Genomic DNA, 17,932 nt, shown 5'->3' with positions numbered 1-17,932 from the left:
TTAAAATTTCTGAGGATTTCTTGATTGTTTGAGCTGTGATTGGTTGGTTTCTCTTCTTCTCCAGTCTCTTCTTTTCAAGGTTGGCTAATTGAACGATAGTGTTCAAATGAGTCTATATGTGATTCACCTTTATCAGTAAAAACGCGAGAATTTTGTTATGTGTGGTCCGACTAAGACAGCCTTTTCTTTCTATCAGGCTTGTGGAATTTCCTTATCTGTTGGTCTGCTTCTTCATGGACTTGTGTTATGTGGTCATGGCGGAGTTATTGAGATGGCTCAGCAACAAGGACATGACTGGAGAAGTGTTCTTGAAAATAAGGTAAAGCTAAGCATGATACATTTCGCTGTGTTTACCGTTTTTTCACTTGGAGAGGAAATATGTTTAACTTATGTCAGATCTTTTGCACACAGGATGCTTCCGAACTTCAGAAACTGTCAGCGCTGAATGGAATCATGGGACTGCTTGGGTCAGAGCAAGGGTTGTTTATTGTAAGTTACGCCACGATACCAAACGGTTCACAACTAACAGATAAACACGTTTTATATCCAGTTGCCATGCATTTTACATTATAAACGTATTCTCCAAATTGTGACGTGCATGTTTAATCTATTTGACTTTTCCATTCACCCAACAATTAATGCATGTTCCTTACGTCACAAGCCCAAAAGTCAAACAAGTTACGTGGAAATAAGAGAAACAAAGCTATCATTGAAGCCACTTTTTGACACAGCTCTTCTTTGCAGCGCTTAAAGAAAAAGCACTTGTTGCCCGGCATTTGAAATGAATTATGAGCAGGGTTTGTTGACAGTGTTTTATTCATGTGTCGTGTTACTCTGTAGGTGGATTCTTCTACATCTGTCAACGTTTTTCCTTCGACTGGAGGAAGCATCATAAAATACCTTCAGCAGGTAGGACGCGGCTTTCTTTTCCTCTTTATTTTGCCGTTAAATACCACGACGTGAAAATTTATTTTCTTCTTTTGTAAGATTGTCTCATCTCCTGAACATGTGGGTCTAAGTTCTAATGCTGCCTGGCTGCTCGGCCATCTTTACACCGCTTCCACGTCCAGTGCAATAACTAAAACAAGCGGTGAGTACGAAAAAAAAAGCTGAAAAAAATTTTGTGTTATGTGTGTTGTTCTTTTTCATGTTTTGGAAACGGTTTTCATGTAACCTGTTAAGTAACCTTTGAAAATCATCGCAGTGTGTAACAGAGCCTTAGAGTGGGAGAGTAAGTAAGGAGTTCCTTGTACATGTTACAATGTTTATTATACATTGTAGTCACTAGCTGTATTCTCATTGGCTAAGAGCCTACAGCTAATCCTGGGAATCCGCGCAGCCTACAGATTAGTGAATAATCTGCTAGCTGATTATTCATTAATCTTTAGGTTGCGTGCGCAATGCATTATTTCCAAGAGCAATAGTGTCAGGCATCTGGCGGCGACGGAAAATTCATAGTTCGTCGATTCACTTCTTCAACTGAGAAACAGTTTGACCAAAGTTCAAAAATTGCTGGACAATCAGGATAAAGTCTCGGAAAACACAAAATGACTAACAAAAATTGGGAAGGAACTATTCCACGATTTAGTAGGACGACCAGACGGAATTAGCACAAGTTTTGAAACAGGTTGAAATCGTTTGTCATTACTTCCTTTTCCAGAAAAACAATGTATAATAAAACAATTATTACATTCGGTTTATGTGATATTCGGAATAATCAAGGTCTCGGTAAGTGTTATCAACCTCAGCCTTCGGCTTCGGCTGATAACACTTACCTCGACCTTGATTATTCCGGATATCACAAAAACCTCATCCAATAATTGTTTAAAATTATTATTTGTTTCTTCCTTTAGTTCCATCAAACTATGGCTACTTGTCAGAAGGGAGCATTTTAAGGCTGCTCTTTGATTTCCTTGATAAGGCGGGAAAAGCAGGTTTGTTAACTTGTTAGTTTTTGTTCCTTGTTGTGAAATTGCGTTTTTATTTGGTATCGGTAATTGCGCACAAGATTTCATTATGTACGCAACTTTATCCGTGTGCCTGACAATGGGCGGGGTATAATGGTACGATATAACTTGCTTGTTTTGTCCCTCGTAGGTCCTTATTTAAACTTCGCTGGAAGGGTAGTGCCCGTAGTACTGGAGTCGCTTGTCAGCGGTCCTCAAGTATCCCTACCGCCAGTGAACTGGGTATCAGTTCTTGGACCAATCATGAGAGCTAATTTCGGTAAGTAAAACAAAAGCGATTAATCCATCCTCCCTCGTTTCCTTGGCATTGGTTTGCATTATCACCCAGTGGAGATACCTTAACAGTGCTTTGTGTCCTGACTAGGAGAGGAGGTAGGTCAGTTATGCATCAGACTTGCAGTAAATCAAGCCCAGTCCTCGTCCAGTGTGTCCTCGTACCTCTCCTCCTTGCTGAGCCCGGCAGTGTTCAAGGGTCTGGAGGTAAGTGTAGTATTCTTACTTAATGACATAGTCGTCTTGTTAAATCTAAGGCGCGTTGAGCAAATAGTTATAAGTATAAAGGATACGTAACCTATAGTAAAAGAAAACTGCTGGTTCGTGAATACCAAGCTAATAAAGGGCGAAGAACTTATTGGAGAATTCGGCCGTAAACTTATCTTCAGTTTTCAGAAATTTTAGTTTTGTAACAACAAACACTCTATTTTCAGGGGGTCAGACTAGAAACATGTTTTTATTGCCTGTTATTGTGAAAAAGTAAAACATTTCAAATTTCCCCAAATGATATAGCATGATTTTTCCTGATATAGTTAAAAGGAGAAGCCTCTAGATGGGTGTTATTATTCTCCGGCGTTTAATTCTACTTAGATTTATTATATGACTTATCAACTTACTTGAGCGTTCAATTGATGTGATGTAGGATTTGTGCAAAAGAGAGTTGCTGGAGAATTTGTCAAGACTGGTTTATGTCATTTCCTCTTCAAAGATGAAAGAAATTTACGAAGAAACTCTAACAGAGCCGTGGAGGAATGACACGGTCAGTTCAAATGAAGCATTGGTTATGCACTCATCCCTTGCACATTCATGTTAATTAAATTACCCCTCTTATGACTTTTCTTCTGCATCTTTGGGAAAAGAGGAGAGGGAGTATTCAGGGACTCTTGGCTGCCCCACGGCCTGTTTAAGCAGAGCGGAAGTAACTAGAATGCAACGACCAGTGGGCTTACCATATAAAACAACAACAAAACCCACTTACTCCTAACATCTTGACTACAAATTTGGTCTGTGTTTTTCAGGGTTTCACTCTTCCTTTTTAGGTTTTTTTTTCTTTTTACAGTTTCCACTGAAGAGTGAAGGCTGCGTTATGAAAAGACTGCAACTCCTTGTGTTTTTTTTAAACTTCCCTTTTTCGTGGTAGAGCGACTCGTTAATTTGATAACTATTTGGTGTCTCGCGGAGGTTGTTTCTGTTTATCTCACTGCGGAGATGACAACTGATTTAAAATGACAAAAAAAATTAGATATGCCCGTCTTTGGTGTTGTATCGCAGCTATACTAATAATGTTTAGGAAAATATTTTAGTACAAACTTTTGCAAGTTTTACAAATGAACAAATTGAGGTCATTGTGACGTCAAAATTCGTTCTTTGAGGTCAAATATATCCTATTTTGGACGGTGAAAGTTCTTGTTTTTGATATATTTTTATCTAACCGACAAAAGGAACATTTTTGCCAATTTTAAAAAAATCTGTAGGCAGGATTCGGAGCTACGTTTACTTTTTCATAAATTTAAGGTGGCTCTGAACCCCACCTACAGAATTTTAAAAAAAAATTGTTAGCCAAAAATATATGAAAAACAAAAACTTTCACCGTCTAGTTTTTAGGATTTTAGCCTCAAAAAGTCAAATATAAGGTATCTTTGACCACTTTGGACGTTGCGACTTCTTAATATTGTCTCCATCTGGAGTTTTGACAGTTTGAGCTTGTCCTCAACTTGCCAATGTTTGCTCGTTAAAAAGTTTAACCTCAACATTATTAGTGTTGCTGCAATAGAATGCCAAAGATGGAAGATTACGAGCCACCTTAAGTTATAAACCAATGCAGTATCAGTATAAGAGTTGATATTGAGACCACTCCTTGTCTTTGTTTTAACAAGGACCGTCTCTTGTGGAGGACCATACTGGAAGGTCATCTCTCGGTCCTCAATTTAACAGACCCTCCGGCCTCAGTAATCGGATGGACCATAACAGCTCTTGAACACATGTATAACGCCTGCAATGACGAGACTGAGGTAAATGTTGTTGATTCACGTGATTATGCCCCAGCGATGCTCCGATGATGTATTGAATTTGTTTTTTTTTTGTTCGTTCATCAGGATTATTGTTTGAGTTTGCTTGCTCGCTGTTTAGCACTGATTCCTGTTGAAAAGCTGGAAAATATTTTGCGGGATACGCAGGTGAGTTCAGCCAGCATTGTAGTAAGTTTAATGATACTGGAATGTAATTAATACACCTAAGCTATCAGTTTCCACATGGCGCTGGATAGTAAGCCTGTTAGTGTGGTTGAACTGTGCCACTTAACCTGTTTATTTTCCAACAGTGATCGATTTATAGATTTTTTTTCAATACAATATAGATGACAGTAAAAAACTCATCAACTTATACAGTATTGTCTTGATGCACTAACTTAAAGCAATTTGGTCTGAAATGATTGCCAGTTGATTTGAAAATTGGTCTTTAGGATCCTCAGTCCGTATGGTTTATCTTGCAGAGTACCACTATGAAAGCTTTAGTTGCACGTTGCCATGCAGTTCGTGATGGTAAAGCTTCGTTGAAATGGCTTGCTCTTTGTATTGACGGCATTTTAACAACTGATGTCACTAGTAAGAAAGTCTTGCTTTGTTTTTCCTGTCTGGGAAGTATTCGTAGAAATGTCTGATTTCCAAATGTTGCAAAATTTACTGTTGATTTATAGTCAGTTTCCTAGTGATGAAATTATGAGATGTCACCGAATATCTGGTTATTGACCTTTGCAACGCCGGGTTCGGTGAATAATTTGAGGAAGAAGTTTTATCTTTATAACCACTGTGTTTAGTACACAGTGTAGTACATTGCGTAAATCAGATGTCAACAGAAGGCAAACTATGAATTATAACTATGATTGGCTATGAGAACACAGACCGGCGCGTAGGTGTCATGAATGGCACGGCGGTGTTTTGAAGTTGCTGTAATTATTGCTGACCTTCGATTTTTCATCTCCTGGCCAGAACAAGGCAACATTATTTTAGAAAAGTAACTTTCCAGTGTATAACATCTGAAGTCTGTAGAACTAAAGTGCGAGCTAATCAGACACTACAACATTCAAGGGTTATTACATTGTGTTGCAGAAACAAAGCGCAATGAATTTTTAAGCTGCGTTGTTCGAGTCCTTATTGATTCGGGCGCCAAACTAAAATGGGACGAGAGACAACATTGGTTCTTGGAGCTGATTGGTCAGTTTAAAAGTGCACTTCAACATTCAAGCACGACGCACAAGGTACTTGCTTAATTTTGAAACCTTACTTTAATATTTTGGTACTGGTTTTATTCGCCCTTTGTAGCTAGCTGAAAATAAATGAATTTTGATGCATTTCAGATCTTACTGAACTGTTTGATGTTGCTGTCAATGGTATCTGCTGCTTGGTGTGACGTACCCATACTTCAAGGAATTGGACTGTATACTACAACTGAGCCCGTGTTATCCCTTAAAGCGGAACACTGTGGATCGCTTGAGAGGTTTCCTTGGCTACTACCGCTGACATTGTCCACTTTGTTGAAGAGGGAGCCCTGGACTCAAATCACGGGAAAGGTAAACAAAAACGATTTCTGCCTTTCTGATTTCGAGATGTTGTACAGAACACACTAAGCAATGACACGGTTCTCACGGTGAGCCTGCCAATATAAGCATTTGCGGTAAAGAAGCCTGAACAAATTCAGGGCTTCAATGGGAGCTAACCCTAATCCAGTTGAAGCCCTGAATTTTTTCAAGCTTCTTTTTCCCAATTGCTTAGATTGGTAGGCTCACCGTGAGAACCGTGTCACTGCTTTTTTTTTCTCTGCCGTGCAAATAATTTCATTTATTCTGTCACAACACAATATTGTAAATTTGTTTTGCATGATAGTAACCCTACTCTGCCAAGTCGTATTTTTTTTACATGTCGTTACTGTTGCCTGTTTTGTTGATTTGTATTTTTATGCTCGATATATCCCTCCCAGGTTCTAGACTGGCTGTTGTCACTAAGAGAGGATCCCAAGAATACGACTAACAATCTACTACAGGCGCTTATACAAGGTAATGTGGATGTTTTCTTTTGGAAGTACCATTCTCATAGCTTCCAAGTCTGATTAACTGTGTTTTTTTTTTAGTGTTCGACCGACCGACCAACTTCGTTCGTTCGTTTGTTCGTTCGTTCGTTCGTTCGTCGATCAATTGAGTAAATTATAAATAATGGAATGTATACTGAACTTCTTCTTTTCAGATACAATTATTTCTCTAAGGGAAACAGACACGTTCAAGAAGACAGCGGTGTGGACGGACGTAATTGCCCATTTCCATTCTAAATAGATAAAAGGGAAAGTAAGAAACAGATTACAACACGACTTAAAAATTAATTGAGAAATGAACTTTTTCAGAGGATAGGTAGATATTTTATTTAAAGACATTTTACTGATTGCAGTGTTTTCCATTGCCATGACTTATCACGTGACAAGATAAAGCGGAGCTCACGTCAAGGATCTATACTGACTTGATAAATGTTTCATGTAAACTGACATGAGATGCCTTAGTGCACACATCCCTCGTTTTTCGTAGAAAACAATCTAAATCTTGTCTTTACCTGAAATTGTTGTTACGTTGTTAGTTTTTCTTTCAGTTTTCTTTGAACTTAAATAAAATCAGTTTTCTGGCAACTTTGTTTCTCCTTTGTGGCCATTTTGTTCGTGGACCTGCTTCTCTAATTGTTTCAAACTTTCGATGTTACTCTTCGTTAGACGCAAGTATCTACAGTTTCTGAGCTTTTGAAATTCCTCACTTGTGAATTTGACAGTGGGAGGACTGGGCCAGGGATATCTGGGTGCTTCATTGTCCATTTGATGATAAACGTTTAGCAGCTGCTTCAGTTTCATAAGCATCGCGTGAGTACCGCTGTCCTGATCGTGGTTGCGATCGAAGGCGGCAGCAATATGGGAAGTTGAACCGGGTGTCACGTAGAACTGAAAATTGAAATGAGTAAAAAAAATATCCTCATATCTTAGTGTGAGTATATAAGGCCCCTGGAAATTAATCGCTAGAGCGTCTAAAGAAGAGTAGCTGTGTTAGTTGAGTGTTGTGGAGAAGATTAGGAACTTGATAGATTAAAAGTGAACCATGTAAACCTTTGTCTCGGCTGGCATCACCGCGACCATATTGGTATTCCTAAACACTGGAGGCTTTCACCTTCTTATGCAAATGTTTCTGATATTTAGTAACACCAACGTGGTTGCCGTAAAAACACTCTCTCGTTTTTACAAGGGAGTCACGTGCCCCAGATTAAGGTAATTATCATTTGAGTCGAACCCGGCACGTTTATTGTGCGGTGTGTGATAAATATAACTCGTTCAGTTACTGAGAATAACTATCCTTTATGTTGAAATATATTTGTACCACGCGTAACAATTTTCATTTAAAAGAGCATTCTATGGCTTGTCAACTTACGTCCTGTTTGTTGCCATGGCGATCAGCTCCAAGGATGTGGTACCCAGCGGGATGCGCAGGAGCATGGTGACTAGTGCTGCGGGTCTTCTCTTGTTTGTTTATAGCTTCATGAGGCAAAAAGTGATGATGGTTGATAATATTGTCAGGATGCTGCAGCCCACTGAAGGCGGGAGGTTGGTCTTCAGCTCTCCCATTAGCAGCTGCGTCTCTGTGGGATTTAGACAGAGGTAAGTGTGTGGCATGGGGATGATCACCAAGATGATGTATGTACCTGTGTTGACGATCACCTTCCTCGCCGCTGTATTGGCGTCTGTCTTGGAGAGGAAATACTTTTTGTAATCTGTTATAGAGATCATGCAGCTCCTCCTCTTGTCTGGTTCTGTTGTGCCGTGATACATGCCCCCTGAGGGGCCGCATGTAATGGGGCTCGTCATGTTCTCCAAGACTACTTTCTCTGCTTCGGCCCTCGGTGTAACTGCTCCAACGGCTTCGGCCCTCGTCAAGACTGGCCCTTCTACTTCTAGGGTACCCAAGAGTATTTCCTCTGTTGCGCTGTCCGTGGTCATGCCCGTGATCAGTTGGTGCAAATTTGTTCTCTGGGATATTCCGTCTGTGAGGGCCAACACCCGGTACATAAGCTGTGTACTCGTCAAAGCCCTTTGGTACATGACTACCCTTGTTGTCCTCCTCAAAGCTGGAAGCCCTACTCCTTCCGTGGTGCTTCTCATGGGCCACAGATTTTGTGATCCCTTGTTTTAACGCCTGCCGAGTGGGAAGATCGTCAACTTCCAAGCTCCGCCTTCTTTCCCTTTTAGCAGCAAACTTTCGCAAATCTTCCTCGTCTGTATGACTTTTCCTTCGTTTCTTTGAAGCGTCTTTGTGCCCTTGACTGTGATGAGGATGTTTTGAAGGATCCACGTGACATGTACAAACATTTTTACTTTCCCTTCCCTGGTGAGCATATCGCGGTAAGTTGCAAATCACACAAGACATGAATGCTTCAGTCCTATGAATGTCTGTTCCAAATTCTCTTTTTGGTGGCTTGGACACCGGAGGAAGAGTAGCTCCAGAAATTTGCTTAGCAGCGTTGTTTGAATTTGTTATTGGTGAAAGAGATATAATTACACTCACATCAGAAGCATTCGCGCATACATTAACTTGGCAAGGAACTTTCGTTGAAGACCTCTGATCGCTGATTTCCGATTTGACTTTTACGTGTAGTTTTCTGTCGTGACGCTCAGCAGGCCTTTGTAAAGGCCGATGTTCATCGCCTGGGTGTTGTTTGGTGTGAAAACTTGGACGCCTGTCATGATGGGAAGGTAAGCGTTCTGGATGTTCGTAATTTTCATGATGGTCAAAATGATCCTGTTTTGTCACCTGCAGTCTTTTCAATGTACTTATCAATTCTTTCTCTTCCTTGCGGTAAACATGTGACTGAACATCCTTACATGCTTTAAGGGTGCGGATCTCTTTTTCCAAACTCAGCTTTTGAGCCTTGTTCGTGACCCGCAGGCCGTAGAAGTTTCCTTCAGAAATATGGCGAACTTGTTTGAGCATTTTAACTCATCCCATTTTCACGCTTTTAAGTCGCCAGTGTTAAACACTGTACATTGTGACGTCACGGTAACGTTCTAATTAGCATTGAGAGTGAGTGAGCTCAAAGTTTCTGTCGGCAACTGAATAGCTATCAAAGTTGCTAGAAATCAGGAGCAATGAATCTTACTGTTTTAGTTTAATATAAAGCAGTGGCTGATATATTAAGGTCGATAAAACTGATTCATTAACGGTTTGACATTTTTTGGCAACGATTAATGTAGAATCAAGCGCGCGCTCCAAAAAACCTTAACTTGATTAATTGACGGCAGCTACGTAGCCAATCAGCTTGTGAGCTCTTTGTTATTTAACACTAGTAGTAATCAGTTCGACTTAAGATAGGTACCCAAGATAAAGTTAGCAAACGTAAACCGAGTTACACGAGTGTTTATATCGTCATACAAATTTGAAACTACCATGCGCGTGAACAGCGGTTTATGCTCCGCCAATTCTGCGCGCGCGATCTAATGGGGAGCTTTAGCAAACCACGTTAACGAACAACTCTTGTTTAGCAAATATTAAACCCTGTTTTCTAAAAATCAACAACGCGAAATGAATAAATTCTGTGACCAGACCGCATTTTCAGTGCTTTGGTTCGCACTCACATTTGGCGCGCCATAGACCGCTGCTTACAAGAACAGCTTCCCAAGAACAAGAACAGCTTTTACGAATTTCCAAAAAAACCGCAAAATAAAAAAATCCATGAAATCTAAGTTTGGATTTTTTAATTAAAATCCACCTCGGACAAGGATTTCGGTAGGTCAAAATCTGTTTTTGGATTTTGTGTTTTATAATCGAATGCACCCTGAGTTGTGAAGCGAGGAATTCCTCGGCTAAAACAACTTAATTTTTTAATGATTAAAATTTTCGTTTGCGACTTCATAAAAGCATGATCGCACGCAAGCCTTTGTTATATAAACAACTTTAAAACTAAGGCGGGTAAGTTTACTGGCATTCGTGCAGTGTTCTGGACATGGAGTCCCTCAAACAAAGTGAATATCACCTCACTTTCTAAAAAGCACTAACGTCAAATCTAGATTTTAGAAGCTGCAAAATATGTTAACAAAATGATTCCTAGAGAACAATATTGTCTTATTGGATTTCTTTAAAATTATGTTCACTGGTTCTTGAGGTTTGGGCAACCAAGCTTCTAATTCATAGCAGCCAGACTCAATTATATTTACTCTACTTCATCGTATTTGTTGTTCTATCAACCCACTCATTAGTCAAGTTAATAACATCTTTTCAAACCACCCTGTGATTTGATAATTCATAAAACCTTGTTTGCTGGCTCAAACGAAAACTGTTTGATCCTTTGTTTATTTCAATAAGAATCAATCTGACCACATTTATCATAATCACACCAAAATAAACTAACCATGAAAAGAACTTGATTGCAATTTCCTTTGACGACGTAAGTTGTGGGGTTTAAGTTCCTTAGAGGTGACAATTGAATTAGCGTCTTCACTTAAGGCTGTAAACAAAAAAGATTTGATTGGCAAAGTCAGCTGTAATGTTTACCATGTTTATGATATTTTTATCACTGTTGCGAATTTTAATGAATTTCGATTTTGCGATTCTGGCTCCAAAAGCTTTGTTTAGCATTTGTGTGGTCGCGAAATCACTGAAAAGGTCTAAAATTTCGCATAAAAGAAACCTTTTAAAGGATTCTGAATCTGAGGAGACATCTGAAGATATACTAACTGAGGTAAACGACGATGTAATGATTGTGTTTATTTGACAAATGTTTGATATGTTTATAAAGTAGATACTTATATTTTGAACTAAACAAACCCGAATACTGCAAGAACAATTTATATACTTTATTTTTTTATGCTTAAACTAAAAATTCCTATGATTTTATACGAAACTTTGGCCGTTACGGCGGCCTTGTACTCGAATCCGCTGGGTACAAGCAATAAATTAGGAACTCTTTTAACTTGATACGCCGGCAATTCATGTAGTCCAACGTTAGGGAAGAATAAGCAAAAAAAAAAAAAAACGGAACAATTGTAAACAGTGCAAGGCAAGGTTCATGGTATAGGCCAGTGGTGTTAACTTTTTTTGCCTCGTTCAACTTTTCAGTAAACTGAGTCAACACAAAATCCGTCATAAGCTTATCATGCTGCAGAGAGCTGAGTTTAACGAAGAAATCGCAGTATAACACGACCATATAAGCGGTGACTGCGTCCTGTTACACACTCATGAACATTATTTCCCAAGCTCTCTTCATTTTAGTTTTAACCACAAAGACTGTGGTTACTCATTGTAGCACCAGATCAAAATGATATAAATTAAGTACGTTTGGCCGTATTGGCGATTCAGATCGTTTTCTACTTTCCATGGAAATTTGATAAATAAATTAAATATGTTTTTATTGACCACTCCCCCGATGGGGCTTTTCAGGGCCGATATAAACAAACACTGAAACAAATGTTAATGAACATAACATGGTTAAAAATCCCAACTGGCTTCTGAGGTGTGAGATGATATTTAGCTTGACAAAATGACCAAAGGACAAATAACAAACTGTGCAAACATGAAATCAAGGCGAGCTTTCTTCTTTCTGTACTGGCGTGTTCAAAGTGCTCTATTTTGTTTGTTTATTCCATCCGCCTTATTCCTCCGGGTTGTATTTCGAACTTTCCTGGATTTCACAAAAATGTTAACTCGCTGGAACTTTTAAACAAAATTTATGAAAATATTTCACCAAATGGGTCTTTTTAGGAAAAGAATTTTTGGTCCTATCGCGGGATTCTCGATATTTTTAGACAGTGATCTTTAAAACTTGCAACTTCCATGATCCCAAGAGCAATAAAACTATAAATCGTTATTTAAGAATCTGCTGAGGCATAGGGTATAACTGTTTGCTGAGATCGCGAAAACTTGGCTGAATGTTTCTGTGCATGGCTAACTTGCACTTACGATCGCTGATTGCCTCAAGGTCGGGCTTGCCTGGTAACCGAGAAAATATGCCCTAAAACCTATGAGTGAAGCAATAGTATTCAAGCTAAAACTAGCGACGTCTACTACGGAAATCTTTATTAAAATTGAGATTTTTCGTCTTAGAACTCAATTTAAAGTTAAGCCAGTACGACTTGCTCGCCTTTGTCTCTTATTGTGATCTATGAGGATTGTTTTCGGTGACTTATTGTTACTTTATTTTGTCCGGGGAGCAAATAATACCAGATGCTAACTTCTACCAAGATGCTGATTTATTTCAATAGTTAGATGAAACTTTTTCAACAGTCTGGACAGTTATAACTGGAGCTTTAATAACAATAGTTACATAATTAGGGTCTCTTAAACGGAAATCACACAAAGTTTTGTGACTCTCTAACTTATGCAACTACTTGGTGAGACGTTGTAACTTTAACAGTTTTCTATCTGCTATAAAATATTGCTGCTATTGTCCGAAACGGAATGGTGTCCAAGTCCCAATTTATTGCCAGTTTCCGATTTGTTCTAAATATTTATAGCCATCGCAGTTTTTGAGCTGTCAAGAAGTGTCGGAGCATCCATAAGCAAGCAAATGGTAATCTATGGAACGAAGAAATTTTGGGGGTCGCCATCCCCGTACGTCCGTCCGTACGAACGTACGCACGGAATAGGCCTGGGGACGAGATTACTCGCCCGTGGTTAAAGAAAAGTAAGGAAATTACAAACGGCAAATAAAGCTCGCAAGGCAAGACAAAATATAGAAAACGGGTAAAACTACTCAGCGAGATTACGCAGCAAAACACCTGAGAGGTTTATTAACCAACTGCTCTATTTTGTTTTCGTTTTTATGTGTGAGTGTATCGACACCTCAACGATCTTTTCGGTCACTTGATCGGTTAAATTTTTCGGTCGTTCGGCTAAATTTTAATTTTATTGGTCTTTGGTCCCATTTTTCGTAACCATAAAAATAGCAATTGACTTTATCTTCTATCGACTGAAGATGTGGACGTTTCGGTTAGATCTAAACGAAGTTATGGTATGAAAACGGGGGAAAATTTGTTGCGCGGTGTTCACTGTCAAGGCTGAATGAAACCCAGCGAGTGAAAGGAGGGGTTTACTACCTCTCGGAACGACAGAGAACTTTCTTACCGAAATATTTCTCACATGATGTCCTTAAAAGTCATCTATATAACGTGAAACTGTGAGAAATGGAAAAGGTTTACGAGGAGACCCGAAATAATTGCGTATGATATTCCTTGTGCAAGTCCAGTTTGCTTGTTTCTGTTGTTTGCGAATGAATATGCGGCCGTCAACATCAAGAATACGAAAATGTTTACGAGGAGACCCGAAATAATTGCGAATGATATTCCTTGTGCAAGTCCAGTTTGCTTGTTTCTGATGTTTGCGGTTGAATATGCGCCGTCAACATCACGAATACAATATTCAGAATATTAATCGTTAGCAAATGATTATTGTGTTGAAACGAAGCTAACCACAGCATGGATCAAGTCCACTGAAGAAAGATTCAGGACCCTAATGCAAGGTAACAACCTTTACTGAATTGCTGAGCCTGATTTTATGACAGAAAATTTAATGATGTTTTCACTTTCTGAACGCAGTTTCAATAGATTTCGTGTCGGCAAGGTCGTATCAAGAAATGGGTTGAAAATTCGAAAACAATAGGTATTGTTAAGGTGTTTTGAGATGACCATATAAGGTAGTCCCATAGTCGGCGTAAACAATAACCTGCTAATGCACAAGGAAGATTTAAAATTTCCGATTAATACACTCGCGGCAAATTTAAATCTTCGGCGAAAGCGGAGTTATGACTAATTTCCCGGGGGAGAGGGTAAGAGTTACATTTGACATGACGCAAACAGTGCCGCTGGGGTAGGCGGTCTGGGTCTTGGCTCGCGAACGAACGTGCAGCGAACGTGCCTGTTGTCGAGAAAGCAGTGGACTGACAAACCACGCAGGATTTATTTCGCTTCTCTCAGCTTTTTTCGCCCGAAAACACGGGTAAAAGCATTCAAATCTCGCGCTGCATAAATAGCTTTCTAAACGTTAATGCGTGCTTGCGAATGCTTTTTGCAAGCCCGACTATAAGTCTAAAGCCGTCAAATCACGCACCGCATATATTCGATTCCTTACAGTACTTAGAATAACATCATTATCCTGATAACACGTAAAGATCTTTTAAGGTGGCCCGAACCTATTTATTTACGAGATGGTTGTATGTTTGAATCGCGCTTTTTGGCAGGAAATATTTCACCGATTTCTTCGAATTTTGCGTCCTGAATGAAAAATGTTCGAATTTGCGGAAAATGGCATTCGTTTTTCAGTCAGAATAAAATCTTTTGAGGTTTGAACATATTTTCAAAATCTAGTGTTTACCAAAAATGTCCATAATTTTAAAACCCGACGAAAGATTTCTCCTAAACTTTAGCAAATAAGCCTCAGAGCTCTCTAGTTTTGTATCAGGAAGTTTCATGACAATCCTGACCATGCAACTCGCTGCACAAAATACTGGTCAAATTTTATCTAAAAATGCTACGCTAATGCATTCGTGTAAACTGACGCACAGATAGCGGAACAGTGAAGCCAAACAAAGTGAGTAATCAGAAACCTACAGCAAATACAGACAGCGCAACAAGAAGCACAATTTTGTGACGCTTGCAAACCGCTGTAATTTGCATACCTTTGGTTTTTTTGAATTGAGGATGCTTACGAGCGTAAACAAGAATGTTTTACAAAATGATAAAAAGCTAACGATGTAACCAATGTCCTTTCTCCGGCAGTGCTTTTTCGATGTCAGATTTTTGTACCAAAACTATACAGTGTGCCTCGGGCAAATTACACCAAAATAGTGACCAACTCGGAGTACAAAGAACATATATGACGGCGGTAAGAGGTTTTGCCTGGCAGGCATGTTGCATGGCAGGAACAATAGAATTTTTTCCCATGGGGAAAAAATGTTCATTCTAATGCTAAACATTTTTATTGTTCCTGCCATGCAACATGGCTGCCGTGCAAAACCTACGAATGGTTGATAGAGCCCTCGCCTGAGGCTTGGGTTCTAACTACGCCCTACTGGATGCGGGGACTTGGCTATTAACTTTACTAGATCGAGTATAAAGACATAGAAACGGAGTAAAATCAGTCTATAAAAATAAAAAACCAGCGTGATATACATTGACTAAAACTTCTGGTCTTTCTTATAGAAACCATGGATGAAATCGTCTACACAATTGCTGAGTGTGTTATGACTTTCAACTTGGCCTTGTCAATACAGTGATAGAGCAGTTTTCAATTTTAGAGGAATTTGTTCTAAGCAGTCTTAAGCAGCCCCTGCCCACCCCCCCCCCCCCCCTTTGATGAAACCTTCCTTAACTCCTGTTGGGTGACACGAGGAGAAATGAGTGTACTGAAATGTTTCAGTGGGTTTCAGCTGTGGCTCGTTAGGTGCGTATGTGATGCACCGATTCGTATATGACTCTTTCGCCTTCACTTATGTCCAGGATTGAACGCAGGTATTGTTTAATGAGTACTTCATGTTTGACTGCGCAGTTTGACATTTCCATATTACTTCATAGATGATAGATTTTGGTGTGTTTTGGTGAACTTTTATTAATGAGGACACTTTGTGATGCCTGTCATGAGGAACGTGCATCTCATTAGCGTTCAATCCTGGACATATCTGTTCGCCTTTGTGAATAGTTTCTATATCAGAAATTTCAGACGTGAACTTGATTCAATGAACCTCTCTGTTGGTGTCCCAGAGGGAGAAAATGTGGTCGAGATATATTACGACTTTGCCCATAAATATATTTGCGAGTAGAATTCGTGTACATGGTAAGGGGCCAAAGATTATAACGTGCAACTGCGACTGGTTTAGGGGTGTGTGTGGGGGGGGGGAGGTATGGGGGATAAGTAATTTGCTGCAAAAACGTTCAACGGTGTTTTCTGATATAAAGGGTAGACCCCCCTAATCAAAAATTCCTGGATCTGCTCCTGAATCAGAAGTATCAGAAAAATCAGGTGAGAATAAGTAAAGTAGGTTTCTGTTCTAAGAAGTTAGGGTAAAACAACAGAAAGGCAAATATTAATACATTCTTTTTCTATTTATGAATAAACGTTAAGCCTGGTTTTCACTAGCGACGCAAGCACAAGCGCAAGGATAAGAGCTGTCATTTCACCATGAAAACGGCTTCGACTCAAGAAAAAGCACAAGCGCATTGCATTTTGATGCTTATGCTTGTGCTCAGTTGCCGACAAGGATCAAAATCTGTCCTTTTTGCGTGATTGCGCTTGTGCTTGCGTCGCTAGTGAAAACCAGGCTTTACGCTCCAGCGTTACCTTAAAGCGAGTTTGGATCACGCGACTAAAAGCTACTAAACTGCGAACATTTGATAGTTAATAAATGCTCCAGCGATTCGAAATTGTAAAACCTGAAACAAACTCCAAATTTGGTACCTTAAAACTACATCATTCTATTTGCGTGTTTTCCAAACAGTGTACAGCTTTAAAAGTATTGTCATACATCGCCATCCTTCAAAGGAACCTGTAGATCAAGAACGCCGAATCGCCCGAGGAGTTCTTCAGTCCATTGATTAAACCAATAGGAAGTTAAACTGGGTGCTTAAGGTTGATGTTATCTCGAAAGGCAAGTCAAGGCAAATTTAATTGCTAAATATTTTCAAGTGTTTTCACATAGTATGAGAGGTTTGTTTGCCTTTCAAAAGGCGAACTGGCTGCAACAGAGGCACCATTATAGATGTTTATCTCCTTTAAAAAAAAAACAATACATTGACCTCAAAGATTTATTATATAATGTTCGCTGAGCTAATGCAAAAAAAACACTCGGCGTCAAGACTATCCCCAGGTAGCAACCTCTTCACCTTCAATTGTATTTTTGCGGCAACTGTTTTAACTGTGTCTGGAGCAAGTTAAACAGCTCTTATGAGTAATTCAGAATGCTGCACAAATTGGTTGTTTGGTTGTTTTAAGACGAAAAACGTTTAATTAAATAAGTATAATTTCATCAAAAAATGCATAAAATGGTCCAAACTATAAACATGTCTACTGCCAGTTTCTAGAATCAACGGATGAAATCCCATACACAATGACATTATTTACTCCCACGTTAATAAGTATGTAATGACGTTCTATTTTGGAGTTGTCTTGAATGATAAATTATTAATTTTAATATTTCTTTGTTTTCTTTCAATTATGCCGCGTCCCTACTTAAAAAGTTGGCTCAAAGAACTTGCTTCATTTCGCAGCTGTAAATCTAATCTGCAAATCTGTAATTTGATGCAAAAACGTTTGAACGGTGTTTTCTGATATAAAGCGTAGACCTCCCTTATCATTCCTGGATCTGCCCCTGAATCAGAAGTATCAAACAAATCAGGTGGCAACAAGTAAAGTAGGTTTCTGTTCTAAGAAGTTAGAGTAAAACAACAGGAAGGCAAATATTAATATATTCTTTTTCTATTTATAAATAAATGTTACGGTTCAGCGTTCCCTTAAAGCAAGTTTGGATCACGCGACTTAAAGCTACTAAACTACGAACATTTGATAGTTAATAAATGCTCCAGCGATTCGAAATTGTAAAACTTGAAACAAACCTCAAATATGGTACCTTGAAACTACATCATTCTATTTGCGTGTTTTCCAAACAGTGTACAGCTTTAAAAGTATTGTCATA

At 39.1% G+C, this 17,932-nt stretch overlaps 2 protein-coding genes across 3 annotated transcripts in view; one reads left to right on the top strand and one right to left on the bottom strand.

The window, feature by feature from the left end:
• Nucleotides 1-6,908, top strand: part of LOC144658082 (focadhesin-like) — a 29,529-nt gene extending 22,621 nt beyond the window's left edge. Inside the window, exons 33-47 of the mRNA XM_078518405.1 lie at nucleotides 197-319; nucleotides 412-489; nucleotides 841-909; nucleotides 988-1,090; nucleotides 1,854-1,934; nucleotides 2,098-2,226; nucleotides 2,332-2,447; nucleotides 2,884-3,000; nucleotides 4,118-4,252; nucleotides 4,337-4,417; nucleotides 4,732-4,843; nucleotides 5,348-5,496; nucleotides 5,596-5,808; nucleotides 6,216-6,291; nucleotides 6,479-6,908. Of these exons, the coding sequence (XP_078374531.1) occupies nucleotides 197-319; nucleotides 412-489; nucleotides 841-909; nucleotides 988-1,090; nucleotides 1,854-1,934; nucleotides 2,098-2,226; nucleotides 2,332-2,447; nucleotides 2,884-3,000; nucleotides 4,118-4,252; nucleotides 4,337-4,417; nucleotides 4,732-4,843; nucleotides 5,348-5,496; nucleotides 5,596-5,808; nucleotides 6,216-6,291; nucleotides 6,479-6,564 (1,668 nt within the window). The 3' untranslated portion in view covers nucleotides 6,565-6,908. The remainder of the gene's footprint in view (nucleotides 1-196; nucleotides 320-411; nucleotides 490-840; nucleotides 910-987; nucleotides 1,091-1,853; nucleotides 1,935-2,097; nucleotides 2,227-2,331; nucleotides 2,448-2,883; nucleotides 3,001-4,117; nucleotides 4,253-4,336; nucleotides 4,418-4,731; nucleotides 4,844-5,347; nucleotides 5,497-5,595; nucleotides 5,809-6,215; nucleotides 6,292-6,478) is intronic.
• On the bottom strand, nucleotides 6,754-9,306 carry LOC144658103 (uncharacterized). Of its 2 annotated transcripts, XM_078518444.1 has the most exons (3): nucleotides 7,964-9,306; nucleotides 7,693-7,900; nucleotides 6,754-7,211 (listed from the first exon to the last, which is right to left on the bottom strand). In XM_078518444.1, exons 1-3 carry the CDS (start codon nucleotides 9,247-9,249, stop codon nucleotides 6,894-6,896), a joined length of 1,812 nt encoding a protein of 603 aa, XP_078374570.1. In that variant the 5' UTR covers nucleotides 9,250-9,306; the 3' UTR covers nucleotides 6,754-6,893. The 2 variants fall into 2 exon arrangements, with proteins under 2 accessions (XP_078374570.1, XP_078374564.1); XM_078518438.1 differs by having other exon boundaries at nucleotides 7,693-9,306.
• Nucleotides 9,307-17,932: the final 8,626 nt, after the last annotated feature.

This window comes from Oculina patagonica, chromosome 1 (assembly GCF_052425735.1).
Source record: "Oculina patagonica isolate OP01 chromosome 1, crgOcupat, whole genome shotgun sequence".
In the NCBI taxonomy this organism is placed as follows: domain Eukaryota; kingdom Metazoa; phylum Cnidaria; class Anthozoa; order Scleractinia; family Oculinidae; genus Oculina; species Oculina patagonica.
Note: the sequence above shows the minus strand (reverse complement) of the source record. Positions and strands in the feature narration are given on the sequence as shown.